The sequence below is a fragment of the Equus caballus genome, chromosome 2 (genome assembly GCF_041296265.1).
Source record: "Equus caballus isolate H_3958 breed thoroughbred chromosome 2, TB-T2T, whole genome shotgun sequence".
Lineage (NCBI taxonomy): Eukaryota > Metazoa > Chordata > Mammalia > Perissodactyla > Equidae > Equus > Equus caballus.
The window spans coordinates 124881950-124897403 of record NC_091685.1 but is presented as its reverse complement, the minus strand read 5'-3'; the positions used below and the strand labels follow the sequence as shown (position 1 = coordinate 124897403).

At 47.0% G+C, this 15454-nt stretch overlaps 1 protein-coding gene across 16 annotated transcripts in view; it reads left to right on the top strand.

The window, feature by feature from the left end:
* The first annotated feature begins 379 nt into the window (after positions 1–379).
* NPNT (nephronectin) overlaps positions 380–15454 on the top strand; it is an 87386-nt gene continuing 72311 nt past the window's right edge. For 4 of the 16 annotated variants that reach the window (XM_070261622.1, XM_070261620.1, XM_070261621.1 and 1 more), the window contains exons 1-3: positions 380–625; positions 958–1232; positions 3941–4041. In XM_070261622.1, the coding sequence (XP_070117723.1) occupies positions 1150–1232; positions 3941–4041 (184 nt within the window). In that variant the 5' untranslated portion in view covers positions 380–625; positions 958–1149. Of the gene's footprint in view, positions 626–770; positions 1233–1666; positions 1954–2398; positions 2871–3940; positions 4042–15454 lie in introns of those variants that run through there. The other 12 variants (XM_023636776.2, XM_023636778.2, XM_023636780.2 and 9 more) reach the window with 10 other exon arrangements.

Here is a 15454-nt window from a genome sequence, read left to right as displayed (position 1 = left end):
TCCATGGCTCTGGTGCAGCTTATTTGCAAATCCAATCCAGGAAGCAATAAACAAAAAGGCTAAGGAGTAGCCACTGGAGCCTGGATCCAAGCCTACATTACACTTACAAAAATTTGACTTTCCTTAGAAAAAATATTTTGACTCCTACATTTTTGGACTCCTTTCATTAGAAAGATCTGAAATGGATGACACCAAGCTGTTTGCCTAAAATAATGCCCCAAGCCTGAACTGGCATGGATATTTCCTGAGATTAAAATAGAATCTTGTTTTGCTAACACAAAACAACTTGGAAGTCAAAGAGTCATTTAAGTTGAAACCATTATTTTTCCTATTGGTGCAGAAAATTCCTGTTTTTAAGAGAGACCGGGATAGTGAGGTCACTCTGCCACAGAACTTTCCATTAAAAGTTTGAAGTTGAGAAACCTCGAAAAGAATATAAAGACGGGGGGAGGGGGTCTGTAATGTAACAAAGCCATTCAGTAAACATTTATGAGTACCTTAGACGGTGCCGGGCAGCGTTCTAGGCACTAAACAAAGAACGCGCCCTTGCAGAGTTTGCAGCTTTGCATTCTAGCAGAAAGGAGACACAAACAAGAAATGAGCAGGTTAAACAGGAAACTGAACGGTGAGTGGTACGGAGAAAGGGCAGGGGGAGCGTGGGGGTCGCAATGTTACACAGGGTGATCATGGTTGGTTTCCTCCAAGAGGTGACATCTGAGAAACGACTGAAGGAAGTGAGAACGCGAGCTCGCAGATGTCCAGGTTCAGGCAGAGGGAACAGGCGTCCCGGCCTAAGGCAGGGGCACGCCTGGAGTGGTGAGAAAGGCGAGGCCACGGATCGGGAAGAGAGAGACAGGAGGCAGGCCTGAGAGGTACAGGAGACGGCAGCTCACGGCCCCGGAGTCGTTCGGGGAGGGTTTGGGAAGAGGATGACCGATGTCTTGACGTGCATTTTAGGGTAATCGCCGCCTGTTTCCACTTGAACACAGTCCATTAGTACAATACACTTCAGCCCGCAACTACAGAGCAGTGACGGCTTCAAGCGGTTTCTGAACCCTCCCGCAAGACCAGGACCGCCAGGCCCTCCTCGGAACAGCCCTCCCTCTCCGGCGGGCACGCGCCCGGGACGGCGCCGCGGCCGCCCCTCGGATGCGCGCGGGTCGGGCCCGCAGAGACCGGAGCATCCTGCGCGTCCCTCCAAAACTCGCCCGGAGAGCCGAACACTTCTTTCGGTTGGTTACAAAGCAAAACATCTGCCTCTGCCAACTCTGCGGGAGAAGAAACCCTGGGGCTCGCCTCCGCTCCTCTGTCCAAGTCGTGCTGTGGTTTCCCTCATGGAGACACTGCGCGGCTCCTGCGCCCCCCGGGAAAGCCGCGCTCGCGCCGGGCACCACCTGTCGGGGCGGGCCCCACCTGTCGGGGCGGACCCCGCGGAGCGCGCACCCCGACCCGGGCCCCTCTCCTGCGGCTCCCCTCCCCCCAGCGCCCCCGCTGCCCCTCGCCGGGCGGCCTCGCCGCTCTCCTCCGGGCCCGGCGCTCGCCCCGCTTGGCCGTCTTCCCGCAGCGCCCCCGCCCAGGGCCCCGCGCCTCGCCCCGCGCCGGGGCCAGGAGGGCGGCGAGCCCAGGCCCCCTGCTCCGCCCCTCTCTCCTCCCCTCCCCTTCCCTCCCCGCGGCGGCGCAGCTCCCCCTGCAGCGCCTCCCCTCGCCGGGAGGGACCGGAGGGGCTCCGGGCGCCGCGCCGCAGACCCGCTCCGGCCGCTCCGCGCTCCGCCTGCCCGTGGCCGCGGGGTCCGGCGCCCGCAGCTCCGGGAGCCGAGCGGGCGAGCGCCGCGCACCGCGTCCTGCCCCGCGCGCAGAGGCGCCGCCGGGCCGCGCCGCCCGCATGGACCTGCTCGTGGCGCTGCTGCTGGGCGCTGCGCTCTACCTGCCCGCCGCCGCCGACTTCGACGCGCGGTGAGTGGGCCCGGTGCCCCGCCGCCCTCCCCGCGCCCGTCCCGCCGTCCTGGGCCTGCCCGGCCTGCGCGGCCCGGGGGCGTCTCTCCGTCTAGGCCCCGGCGTGGGGAGCCGGGCCGGGCACGGGGGCGAGCCCGGCGTCTGGGCCGCTGAAGCGGGGTGACGGCGGGACCCCTGGCCGGGGAGCTCCCACCTGGGGCTTAGACCGCGCTCGTGGGACACCTCCCCGGGGCCGGGCTGGGCCTCGGCTCGGAGCTGCCTCCCGCGCGCACGGAGGTGGGGGGAGCGACCCTGCTTCCAGGGACCTGTCCGCCTCCCCACCTGGTGTTCCCCGGGGAGGAGAACTCAAAATAAGGACCGAGAGGAGGGAACGCTACGAGTGTGTGTGTGTGTGTGTGTGTGTGTGTGTGTGTGTGAGTGTGAGAGTGAGAGTGAGAGTGTGCACGTGCACGCACAGCTCCCGGGACGAGCCGACCGCTGCGTGCTCCGACAGGTTCCAGCGCCCGGCCCCGGCTCCGCTGTCACTCAGCCTGCTCTCCGCCGCCGAATCCGCCCGGGCGAGAGAGAGTGTGAGTGTGAGTGTGTGCGCGTGTGTGGGTGTCGGTCTGGAGGGCGCGCTCGGGTACCCCCGCTCCGCGTAACCACAGACCAGACTCGCCTGGAGCGCGGATCGCGGCAGCTCGCGCAGAAACCGGAGGGGAGCGGCCGGGAGCGCCTTCAGCCGGGGGCACACCGCCTCCGCCGCCCCCTCGGCGCCACCCCAGCGCCCCCGCCCGCCGGCGTCTCCGCGCGCCGCCCGGAAGGGCGCGCACCTGTTTGACCTGCGGTCTTGGAACGAATCAGCCCCACGATTGACCGGCTTTCTTGTGCCTGGAGGGCAACCGAGGGGAGCAGTGGGGCGCCGAGGAGAAGCGCAGGTGCTTGTTTACCAGCTGGTCGAGGAAATAGAAAGTTGGGGGTTATTTTGTACTTTGGACTTGGGGGCAGAAGGGGGAGATAAAGGGAGTTGAAAAGATTAGGAGAGTTTAAGAAAACGTGGCTGCGGCCGGAGGCTATTTCATTAAAGCAGTACTTGGCCCGCGTTCGGGGATGTGGTGCGTTTCTTGCGTGCACAGTGACAACAAGAAATACGTCACGTGATTATGCATACGATTTTAAAGTAGCTTTAGAAAGATGTCTAAAATAGCCAATTAAAATATTGATCCTCTGGGGGAAAACAAGGAAACGATTTACCAAATAAGGCGTCACAGCGAAATCTGGTGGATAAATCGGTATCCTGGAGTTGAACACTCTCTCGAGTCCTTATTTACGTTAGAGGGAAGATAACCTGAATTGCTGATGCGGGAAAGTCTCAGACCACAAGGACACTTGAGATGTTAGCTGCGTTTTAAACTCTCCGTGTTTTCATTTCGACTTCTTTTTCTAGTAAATTTTTTTCTGGGAACTTTTTCTGCCAAAGAGTCATATGTCCCAGAGTTTTTGGGGGAACCTCCCTCTTTCTGCCGCTTCCCACGTCTACCCTTTATATAAGGCAGAATTTTTTCCTCTCTGCTTTGACATATCTAATATGATTCAACACTTTTCAGTTTATGACGAATCAGAGCGGGCTTTCCCTTCAGTAACAGGTGTGGGTCTTTGAAGACTATTTTGTTTCAGGCTTCAGAAAGCAGCCTGTGGTGGCAGCCTTGAGGATTCTCGGCTTTAGCTGGTTCTATTTCCATTCCAGAAAGGATGCCCCCTCCCTCCTTTTGTCCCTGCTCCTGTGTGTGTTGGGGGGGAGGGAGGGTGTTTGTCTGAAATTTGAAATTAGATCACAGCAGAACTATTTCCCCAAAAGCGTCTTATCCTTAAATTTCTGCAGGCATGAAGGAGTTCATAGAAAATTGTTGGGTGTGATTTAAATTTTGTTTCTAAAATAAAAACAAAGAGGAAACTACTTTTAGTTTCAAAAGTGCCCTTATTTATTTTGAATCTTTCTGTTTGGTAGGTGGCCCAGGCAGATGGTGTCGTCGGTTGGCCTGTGCCGTTATGGTGGGAGGATCGACTGCTGCTGGGGCTGGGTCCGCCGTCCCTGGGGACAGTGTCAGCGTGAGTATCATCCCAGGGCCTTCAGCTCCCCGGAGGTGGGCTCTCCACCAGCAAGGCCAGGTGGGGTGGTTCTGACATGGCGGTTTCAGGTGCCCCCGACTCCTTATTCTGCCCCTTTCCAACCTGAGCCACCTGCAGGAAGGGTCAGTTTGGAAAGTCACAGAGACCCACCGGGGATGCTCATTTTAGCTTTTGTCCCCAGTATCTCCAGCTCCTGTTTTCTCATCAGGCTCACTCTTTTGGCTCTGGGTTCTGAGATGGGGGTAAGATAAGGAGTCTAGACTGTATTTACACTAAATAAACTCTGACTCTGAGAGCACTTAGAAAATCCTTACCTTAGCTATCGTGTAAAGTGGCCTATTTGTAAATCTTGTTTGGAAGTGAGATTGTATTGACTGTGTTCTAAATGGACCACCTGGTATAATCAAAGAACAGCTCTGAAAAAACATTTTTACGTTCTATGAGTTCTGTGAACGTCATGTAATATGTCAAATCAGAACACTGATTTTTACCTTTTCTATGATCACAAATGGATATTTTAATGGTAGAAATCAGAGCCACATCACAGAAGTTTGAGAAATTTGTTCCCAGTATTTTATCTGGACCTCAAAATTTTATCCCACTCCCCCTTGAAAAAAAATCCACAAATGATCAAGTAAATTTTGGGGGCATCTTTACAGTGCTAGGTTGGCGTGTCTGGTGAGAGGATGGGAGCCAAGCTGGCTCCATAGATCCCGGTGTTTTATTGCTAATGAGACAGGGGCTTAGGGGACTGGAGGAGGGTAGTTAAGAAGGGAGGAACCTGCCTCGGAGCTCTGTTGGTAGTGTGAGGAATCAAGTGAGTTTAAGTTCAGAGAAGTTAGGAGTTCTCTCAGCTGTTTTAATCTTTGAGAATAGCAGGCGATGTCTGTCCTGAACTTTGTGAAGAAGGGAGAGCGACAGTGATGGGTCAACTCTGTAATTGCACATGTGGGCTAATGTTCTGGTTAGGGATGGAAAGTAAGGAGGACCAATGTTTGTCTGCCTGCTACCTGCAAGCCACCGGGCCAGGGTTTTTACACAGTTGTGCCATTGTATCCTGCTGTAAAGGGTGATGGTGGTAAATCCAGTTTCCAGCAAACAAAAGAACTACGCACAGCTGCTGTGCCCCTACTGGTTAGTCTGCTCAACATTGTTGTTAAGGGAAGATGATCAAAAAGAAGAAGGGTAATCTGGTATAGTCTTCTGCCCGTTACACCACAGGGTCAGAGTATTTGCACAGTGGGAGCCCACAGGTGTGGAATGTGACGAGCAGTCAGACTTACCACAATCAGAGGGTGAAGAAAAGACCCTTCTCCTGGCCCAACTCACCTCTCCCAACACGCACACCTGCCCAGTAAAATAGGAGTCATTCCTGTGCAGGAATGGAGAGAGTTTCCTCCTTCTTTGCTGCCTTAATTTGCAGGACACTCCCAAAGAAAATGCTGAAGTGCTTTAAGTGTGCCCAGTGCCCAGCCCTCCCAGGACCAGGCTGCTCTGGCAGAGTGCCCGGCGCATGGTGGAGGGCCCTCCCTGCGGGCAGCACGCCAAGAGTCGGCAGAGGCGTCAGAGTGGATGCGCGCTCTGCCAGATGTGATGGGAGCATTCCAAGCAGAGACTCCTCTATCCCCCTCTGTCTCTTGGAGGTTCATCAACTGTGGAATTCCCCAGAAAGAGCCTGTGGGAGCTGTCCTATGTGCCTGTACCGTGTAGTTAGATTTTCTCTGATATACTCCAGCCTAGTGATCCTGAATCTGATCCTGAATCTTCAAAGTTGCGGTGACATTTCAGAATTCAGACATCTAAGTGATTTCCTAGCATTTCGCTTTCTGCACAGTAGCTTTCCCAGCAGATACAGGACATTTTTAAGTTATTTTCTGTGCCTGTATTTTATTTCCAAAAGATTGCAAAGCGGTCAAATATAGTATTTGATAATATTTGTCTTTTCCTTCTTGTTATTGCTCAAGAATCTAAGGAAACTGCATCATGGCATGAGTTAATTATTTAAAGGGTCGTGTTATAAAAATGTGTAAGACGACCTGCACAAATCAGTTTCTCTTGACTTAAATTTGGTGAAGGTTTGAGAGGCAGCATAATGGAGGGAAACGTGGACGCTGGAGAAGGACTGCCTGGGTTCAGATTAGCTGTGTGACCTTGAGCCAGTCATTCAGTCTCTCTGTGCTTTATTTTCCTCATCTCTGAAATGGATCTAAGATAGTATAATACCTCATAGGACTGTAGCAAAGTTGAAATAAGTTGTGATTTGTAAAGCACTTTTACAGCCATTCCTGGCACAGAGTAAATACTACATACGGGTTTGGTGAAATTAAAGAAATGCACAGGAATACGGCTACTGAGATGGTGTTGTGGGATGGGGCGTACTGTGCTGGCAGGCTCTGCTTCTGGAGGCGTGATGTATGTATTTTTGCGTTTATATTGCCAAAATAAAAAACGGTTCCAAGGTTCTCTGTGTTGCAATAAAATAAAATGCCTTTAAATTAAAAAGGGCCAGATGGATCTTTACCTTTAGTCTTGTAGATGGCAAGGTTGTAAAATGAGTTCAGAGATGAGTGTTTGCTCGTGCGTGTTTTATTTTCCAGGGTCTTAGATAGTCCGATGGCCCCTTGTCAGTCCCGAGATCCCCATCTTTGTTTTGCTCTAAGCGGGCGGAGGGATGTGGGGGTGAGAGGTCAGCTCAAAATGGGAAGAACTGCCCCAAAAAGAGACTTGCTGGGAACGAATGGAAAACTCCTGATTAGTTTTCAAGAAAGCTTTTGTGAAATTAAAACCTTTGTCACTATATTTATCCAAGGGAAATGCCTTGCTGTCCTTTAACAGTTACATCTGGTAATGGATTACCTATAAAAATTCTGAAGAGCTTCTGGGAAATTTAACGTGGAAATGTTCTTGCCTTTCTGACCCTTTGACAACCTCAGGGCTCTTTCCCAGGAGGAGCCTGCTCCCTTCCTTATCGAAGGTGCTCTCTTTCTTGTTTTTCTGAATCATTTGCTTTGGAATTTTCCTTCAAGTTAGCACAGCAAAGCACAAGGAAACTGTCCCCACCGATAGACAGCACCTCCCAGTTTACCTCTTAAACGTGTGTGAGTTGGGGAGCCGGACCCTCATTATATTATTTATCAGACCTCATGCCCTCATGCAGTGGTCCTTTGGTGAGTGTTGATTCCATTTGGTTGAGCATTTGTGAGATGTTTTGACTCAACATTCATGTGAGCCAATGTATGTATTTACACAAAACATGCTGCCTTTCATTTTGGCTTGCTACCCTCCTTTTCATGGACTTGTTTGGAGAGACCAGTGAACATTACAGAGGGCTCAGCCGCCGCTCCTGGCTCATTGTGTCTAGCCACAAAGCCACATTCAGCCACACTCCTGTCCTTCCCTGTGGGACCAAGGGAGGAAGCATCAGAGATGCCCCCCAAACAGATGTAGGAGTGGTCCTCCTGCACCCTGCCCCGGGCATTGCGTGCCAGCGCTGCATCCCACCAGCCGGGGAAGCAGGACCTATTCCAGAAACAGGCAGCTTGTGCTTTCCTAGTTCGTGTGTTCATCAGAGACACTAGAAGACCCCTTGCCTTCTCTTGTCCTTTGATTCTTTGTTTTGTATTCTTGACTCGTCAACAATCTCTACATCCTGGAATTCAAAATGTGATTTTCTGGTTGTCTCTGGGCTTTGCCTTTATTGACTATTGATGTGGCTCTTTGTTGTAAAGGGAAATTTTCTTAAGGTGTTCATAACACACCGATGGTTACATATTTACAGCACACAGCAGCTTAATCACTGATTGTCACGAAATATTTGTTTCTTGCACTGTACTTATTCTATTCCTTAACTTTTCCATCATGTTAATGGCACACTTCATTTTAGCTGTTTTAATTTCTCTACTCCTACCAAGCAGAGAGCTCTGTCATGAAGATTTCTCAGGGTTTGTGTATTTTATTTTAAAAAGCTGTGAATGCTCTGGAAACAATACTTAACTGAAAGCATAGAACACTTGGGACCCTGACTCGAGCTGTGGCGCTTGTACCTGATTACCTGTTCAACGTTTCTCGGCTGCAGTTTTCTTATTTTACTAGCGGGTTTCTAGGTTGCGCCGCAGCTCTAAAGTCCATCTGGGAATTCCTTGATATGGGAGAGAGCAGATAGGCTCCTGCTGCTGTCTTTCTGCGGGCTGGTCTTTGTGTTCTTGGAGCCTTGGCCGCAGGTGTGGCCGGACAGTCGCGTTTCTGTTGAGAGCACTTTGCAGAGGTGTGAAGAGAAACTCAAAGCACTGCTGGTTCCAGGTTTCCATAAAGCTATTCAGTTTTTGAGTTCTTTGGGTGTCAGTGAGCATTTTGGGTTTCTGAAGGAAATTGGGTGAATTAGGGTGGTTTTGTATCATTTTTCCTGACGACCAGGCAAAGTGTAGATGTTTTGTTATGTTTCTCTGGAAATTTTAGAAAGATGTAAAACCTACCCGAGTTTGCCTTTGCTTCATTAGTTCTTAACCTCATTTCCTCCCACTCCCTCCCTGAAGTTAGTTAAAGCTACGGCTGTACAATTGCCATGCAAAGGGGAAATTTTGGATTCTTATCTATGTTAGATAAGCTCACAGGTTACTGCTGCATAGGGACCAAGAAGCAGTCATTCATTCTGAAACTACTTTGGAGCTCTCAAATAATTTTAGCTGGATAGTATGTATGCTAGCTTACGATAGTGGACCACTGGAAGGAATGATGGGCACATTCTTACATTGTTGAATTAGTTCCTTCTGTTTTTCAAATGAAAAGGTTATTAGTTTAACCAGAGAATTTCAATTTAATAAGTGAAACATTTAAATTTCGTATTTCATTCCTTACTCATATCTGGGTTCAGAAACTTAGCCTTGTAAATGGAGCATGGTTTATTAATTTTTGCTGCCTAGACTGGTGATTGTTTTCCTCTCTCTAGTCAAAAAATTATATAGATTACACCTGTTTTTTTTAAAAAAATTTTTTTTTCCTTTTTCTCCCCAAAGCCCCCCGGTACATAGTTGTATATTATTCGTTGTGGGTTCTTCTAGTTGTGGCATGTGGGATGCTGCCTCAGCGTGGTCTGATGAGCAGTGCCATGTCCGCGCCCAGGATTCGAACTAACGAAACACTGGCCTGCCTGCAGCGGAGCGCGCGAACTTAACCACTCGGCCACCGGGCCAGCCCCGATTACACCTGTTTTTGATTATTTAGAATTTCTTAATCAAGAGTAAATAAGAAATATTGGAATCGGCTTTGAAAGCTACACATATTGTTCCTTCCAAAAAGATGTTATTCCTGGTCAATGCCCTTCCCTTGTAGTCAACGACCACGTCAGCCTCCGCTGAACGGAAATTAGTGCTGTGTAGATAAAGCTCCTTGATGCCTGTACATCCCATGCTCCAGGAGTGACTGGGGGTCTCAAGGTGGGTTGTGCTGCCCAGAGCCACCTCGAAGGCTGCCAGCAGGTCCTGGGGCCAGCGACATGGAGCTGGGTCACTTCACCGTCTTAATGGGGAGTAGTTTCCTCCTCTGATTTTTGGGGTGAGAATGCAGAGCCTGGTTCTTTTTTTGAGGCAGGAAGAAGAGCAAAGCAGTGGGTGATTTTCTAACCAGTTTCAGAACTAAACCTGAATCTCCAGATCCTTAAGAAGTGAAGTTTTTCGCTAAGATTTTTCAACCACTGCTTTCCGTGAACATGGTATTTGAGAACACCATGTACTTTGGGTCTCTTCAAGTGGTCTTGGAATGCAGATTCCACACTAAACTCTGTGTTGAAGTTTGACCTTTCAAACAGGCAGTTTTTGAGTATGTGTCTTGAAAGTTAAGTTTCACAGAAATTAGCTGGTTCCTTCATTCTTTTCCCGCATTAGAACTTATCCTTATGTAATACTGTTAAGATCTACAGATTTCCTGAGAGCCCCTCATAAAGTTAATCTGGGCAGGTCTTAACCTTTATGGATTAGAAATTTCAGTACTTCTCAATCTGGGAGGTCAGGCCAAGTGAAGGGAGGCACTGTAGTCGCTGTGAGTTCAGCCCCTGGGTCTGCCCTTGGACACCTGCCACAGGACGGGCTGCAGGCAGGTGCCCCCACACGCCCGCACTGGGACCAAGGAGCCGCTCTGGCCCCTGAAACAGTGCTGCACTTGCTACTGGGAAACCTGTCCATGAGCTTCCCGAAGTGTAGGTGTGCTTTCTCCCTGCTCTAGCGGGTGTCGTGTCCCGTGTTTCTGTGTGTGGGGGGTTACCTGTAGAACTCATGTCCTGTCCCATGTTTCTGTGTGTGTGTGGGGGGGTTACCTGTAGAACTCATGTCCTGTCCCGTGTTTCTGTGTGTGTGTGGGGTTATCTGTAGAACTCATGTCCTGTCCCATGTTTCTGTGTGTGTGGGGGGTTACCTGTAGAACTCATGTCCCGTCCCGTGTCTCTGTGTGTGTGTGTGTGTGTGGGGGGGTTATCTGTAGAACTCATGTCCTGTCCCGTGTTTCTGTGTGGGGGGGTTATCTGTAGAACTCATGTCCTGTCCCGTGTTTCTGTGTGTGTGGGGTTATCTGTAGAACTCATGTCCTGTCCCGTGTTTCTGTGTGTGGGGGGGGTTACCTGTAGAACTCATGTCCTGTCCCGTGTTTCTGTGTGTGGGGGGTTATCTGTAGAACTCATGGTAAGTGCATTTTGCGTCAGTTGAATCACCTCCTGCTTTTAAAGTGATAATCTGGTGATGTTGAGTGATTCCACGCAGCATCCTTCAGTGAGTAATGGAAGGTGTTCATCATGGGAGAGATGAAAGGGAAGGGGAGAGGGTTCTGATGGCCTAATCTTCATCACCCCCCTCCTCCCATCACAGCAGATACTTTCACCCCTTTCCCAGAAATTTTGTGCAGGTTTTAAAATTTTTCCATCAATCTTTAAGAGAAAATGCATTCATTTCCTCAAATACCCCTCCTCAGAGAAATAAGTATTGTCAGGTTTTTGTGTGTACCTTTCAGAAATACTTTAGATACTTACAGGCAAATTCCTATGTATCCCCCTCACCCCTTTAATACAAATGAAATCATCGTGTGTGCACCGTTCTTTACCTTGCTTCTTTTTCTCAATGGTACATCTTGGAAGGCTTTCTTTATCATCAGTACATGAAGAGCATGCTCGCTTTTTTAGGGATTCATAGTTTTCCATTGTATGGCTATACCATAACTTATTAACTGGTTTCTTATTGATAGACATTTATGTTGATTCTAATCTTTTATTAATACAAACAATTCTAAAATAAGCAACCTTGAACATGCATTGAAAAAAATATCATTTTGCGTGTGGTACAGTATTTCTGCAAGGTAACTTTTTATATTTGGTCAAATGGCACGTAGATTTGTAATTTTGAACAATTTGCCAATGGGTTCTTACTTCATAGTAAGTTGGTAATGGAAAGACTGGATTGCAATGCTGACTTAAGGCTCTGGCAGTCCTCCATCAAGAATCTGATTTGATGCTTGATTCTAGGATGCTCTGATTCCTATTCGTTCCCCAAAAACCACTGGGACAAGCCAGTGAAGGTCCCTCTGCCCCATTTTTCATCTGTTGACTCTTGGACCAGAGGCACCTGCTTGATATGGGGAGGATGGGGTGAGGTTGTGCATCTGCCAGGGTCTCCACCTGGCTTCCTGCCCCTCAGTTGTCTACTTTTTATGGATGTGAGGTCCTTTTTACTCATAGGAAAGACTCACACCTTCTTTTAGGAATGGCTTAACGCACTGACCTTTTATTACCTTTGTAGTTCAGCCATGATTTTTATAGCTGTGTATATAATGTTTGCTTTTTTGCTAGACCCATGACCTATTAGGGAGGAGTATGTAGAATTTTGATATCTGAATAAAGTTTTTTAGGATACTTCTCATGACATAAAGATTTTCAGGAAATATTAAAGCATCATTGTACCAAAATACTTTTAAAAAGTGACTTTAAAACTGTAGGAGTATCTTTCCCATTAGTTATTCCAAACCTTATCCCAATTATATACTTAAATCGTCTTATTTTTAAAAAAATAAGAAATTCATCTGTAAATAAAAAATTAAAAGACAGATGGAGAGAGAGAAGGCTGCGAAGCTAAGTCCTCCTAATGTCCCTGTGTTCCTGCGTCGGTTCCAGCCCCCAACAGGCGACTGCTCTTTCTATTGATCTTTGCAGAGATTTGTAAGCATTACCAAACTTTTCTTTTTTGATAAAGTATGAACTACTGTGTATCTTCTTTTTCATATAATACTACATTTTGGAGATCGGTCCTTGTCAGTTCTGTAAACCTGACTCACTCTTAAATGGCTGGACGTATGCCTTTTCTGTGGATGTACCATAGTTAATTGAAAAATCCCCTCTTTCTGCACATTTGGGTGGTTTTCCATATTTTGACTTTATGAAATATGCTGCAGTAAATATCCTTGCATGGTCATCATCAGTTATGTGCATGTAGATGTGGGAGAGTTATGGAGACATCCTAGTTTTATCTAAGTATAATAATGGAAGAGCTCTCATTTTACTTTTATAAATTTTCTTATATAAAATGTATAACTTAAAGGAGATTAAATCATGGATAATATTACAGAATGGAAACCTTCAGTTACTTTCTATTTTTGATTCCTTAAAAGATACCCTATAAGATAGATGAAGTTGATTTCTTTATTTCTATTTGTTTATGTCCTGTCTTGTTTGGGGCAGGATGTGAAGTGGCTTCCAGGAATAAATGCAATAAAGTAGGAAAATAGAATTAACAAGGGCTAGTGGGAGAACAAAGGATAAAACAAAAGGGAAGATGTTGGGAGGAAGGTTATTTAAATGTAGATATATAAGCCATGAGATCCTAGATATGTTTTATAATTTGACTCAGCTTCTGGTAGCCAAAGGAAAAAGGGAAGTTTTATTGCTCATATAATTCATGTTGTTTATTAGGGAAAAAGCAAACCAGTTATCTGGGGAAATTATGGCTTTTCCCACATTAGTTCTGAAAGATGACTTTCTCGTGGTCCTGCCCAGAGTGGGAGGGAGTGACGGAGTGGGAAGGGTTGCAGCATCATTTCTATCATGAAGCCAGAGGTGGTTTTGTACAGCTGTCCATATGAGACCCTCCAACCTAAGATGAGGCTCTTCACTCCAGATGTGTGGTTCATGGAAAGTTATTCTGTACACAGTTTAAGAGGAATTGTACATACTCAGCTATTTGATGGCTCAGCTTGATCCAGCCCAGAATATCTACCCGTGATGGGTGAACTATACAGGGACAACTCCAGGTTAGAGAAGACAGTTTCAAGTTGAGATCTCCTACCGTGTCCTGAAGTTTGCTGTAATATTAATTACAAGTCAGCCCATATATTTTTTCTTTCTTTCCTTCTTGTCTTTTTTTTTTTTGGCTCATGTGTTTTAAAGATCAATCAACAGTTGATGGAGTTGGTATCCAGAGGCGTTGTAAATGAAGGACGAATAGATGTCTTCTAGGATCCAGTATAAGGAGGTTCTGCAAAGAAATCAATGGAAAAATTTTTTATATCAATTTTATATGTTGTTATTTTTGTATTCATTGGACATCAGTATATAAACTCAGCCATTTTGTTAGGCACTTATTCATTTCCGTGCAGATTGTGGCTTGGGGTAAGAGATGAGGCACAAACATTGCTTCCAGGCATCGTTTATCCAGCATTTGCTGTTACATGGAATAAGGGCCAGTGAAGCCAGGAACAAGGAATGACAGCATCCTTGACCAGTGTTCCTTTCCCCGAAGCTCCTGGCTGTTACAGATGTGCGAAGGAGCTAAAGTGAGCCTTGGTTGTCGTCCTAGCTTGCTTGGACCTCCTGGAGGGCTGCTTCAAATAAGCCACTTAGGCCTGAACAGGCTCAAAGCGAGGTCTGAGGAATGTACTCTTCCTGGCATCATCCAAGCCCAAACTGAAGTCCTTTTCAGTGGGGTGTGAGGAAGGGCTCAATTTCATGTCCTCCTGAAACCCTTGGGGCAATGGATCCTGAAACCCTGATGCTCCTCTGCCCTAGGAGAATCTTTCTCTCAAAAAAAAAAAAAGATGGTCAAAGTGTGTCTTGAGAGGACACAGTCCAGTAAGTGCCCCGTCTCCTTGGGAGAAGCAGAGAGGGGGCTTTGAATGCCTTTCCTCCAATGTCAACACCATCCAAGAATGTGACCCGTCTGCATTGTCACCCTGTGTCAACCTGGAGGGGGTCTGAGGAGTTTACATTGCCGGGGCCAAGATCTTCCATTTCTTCATAGGAACAAATAAATGATCAGTTCTCAAAGATAATGAAACATAGCCAAGAAAATTTGGCTTGAAAAATTTCAAAGTTCTATCAGTCACTGACTACAACCATAGAAAAAGGCTGGAAGCATAGGCCTCACGTGGTTGACGGCACCTCCCTGGGGGTCTCCGTGGGCAAGTCAGTGGCAAATGGACACCTAGTTACTAAAGAATTGGTGTGTTACAGGGTATAGAGTTCAGTTAAGTAATATCAAACATAAAGAAATTTTCCATTTTAATGTGCTAAAGCTTTTTAAATTTTCTGATTTCATCACTTAATTACTACTAGTGCATAATTAAAGAGATAATTATGGTCATAATAGAATTTCTAATAAAATTCCTAATAAAGCCAGCATAAAGGACACATTACAGCCCAGATATGATAAAGTATTATTAAGTATGGTAAAATAGTGACAAATATCTATGTGTTCATTCCACGTTCTTTCATAGATTCTCTCAAGAATTGTAGGGGTTTTTTTCTTTGTTGTTTGAGGAAGACTGGCCCTGAGCTAACACCTTCCTCTACTTATATGTGGGACGCCTGCCTCAGCATGGCTTGATAAGTGGTGTGTGGGTGCGCACCTGGGATCTGAACTGGCGAACCCTGGGCCACTAAAGTGGAGCACATGAACTTAAGCACCATGCCACTAGGCCGGGCCCAAGAATTGTAATTTACACTTGGCCAGATGCGACACCGCTAAGTCAGCTTGTTATTCTGAACTCTAAGGGAAAGGAAAAGAGATATGAATAATCACATCTGGTTTCTTAGCTTTAGTATTTGATTTTAGAGAAGAAACCATTTTTTTCCTAATTCTATTTAGTTGGAAGCCCTTATTTTCTGCCATATGTTAACTAGAGGCTGGAGACAGCCTTGGTAGGTACTAGATACAGGGGACAGCCTCCTTGAGACTCAGGATTTGACATAGGTGATTGACTTTTGGACAACCTAGTGTCAGCTAAATTTTAACTGAACACTTCATTTGCTCACTGTCTCTTTAACTATTCTGTAGATTCATGACATCAATTGTCCAGAATTGACATTGTTTTCCTATTACAACATTATCATATCACAAGTTTAGTAGATACTATTTAGTAGATATTA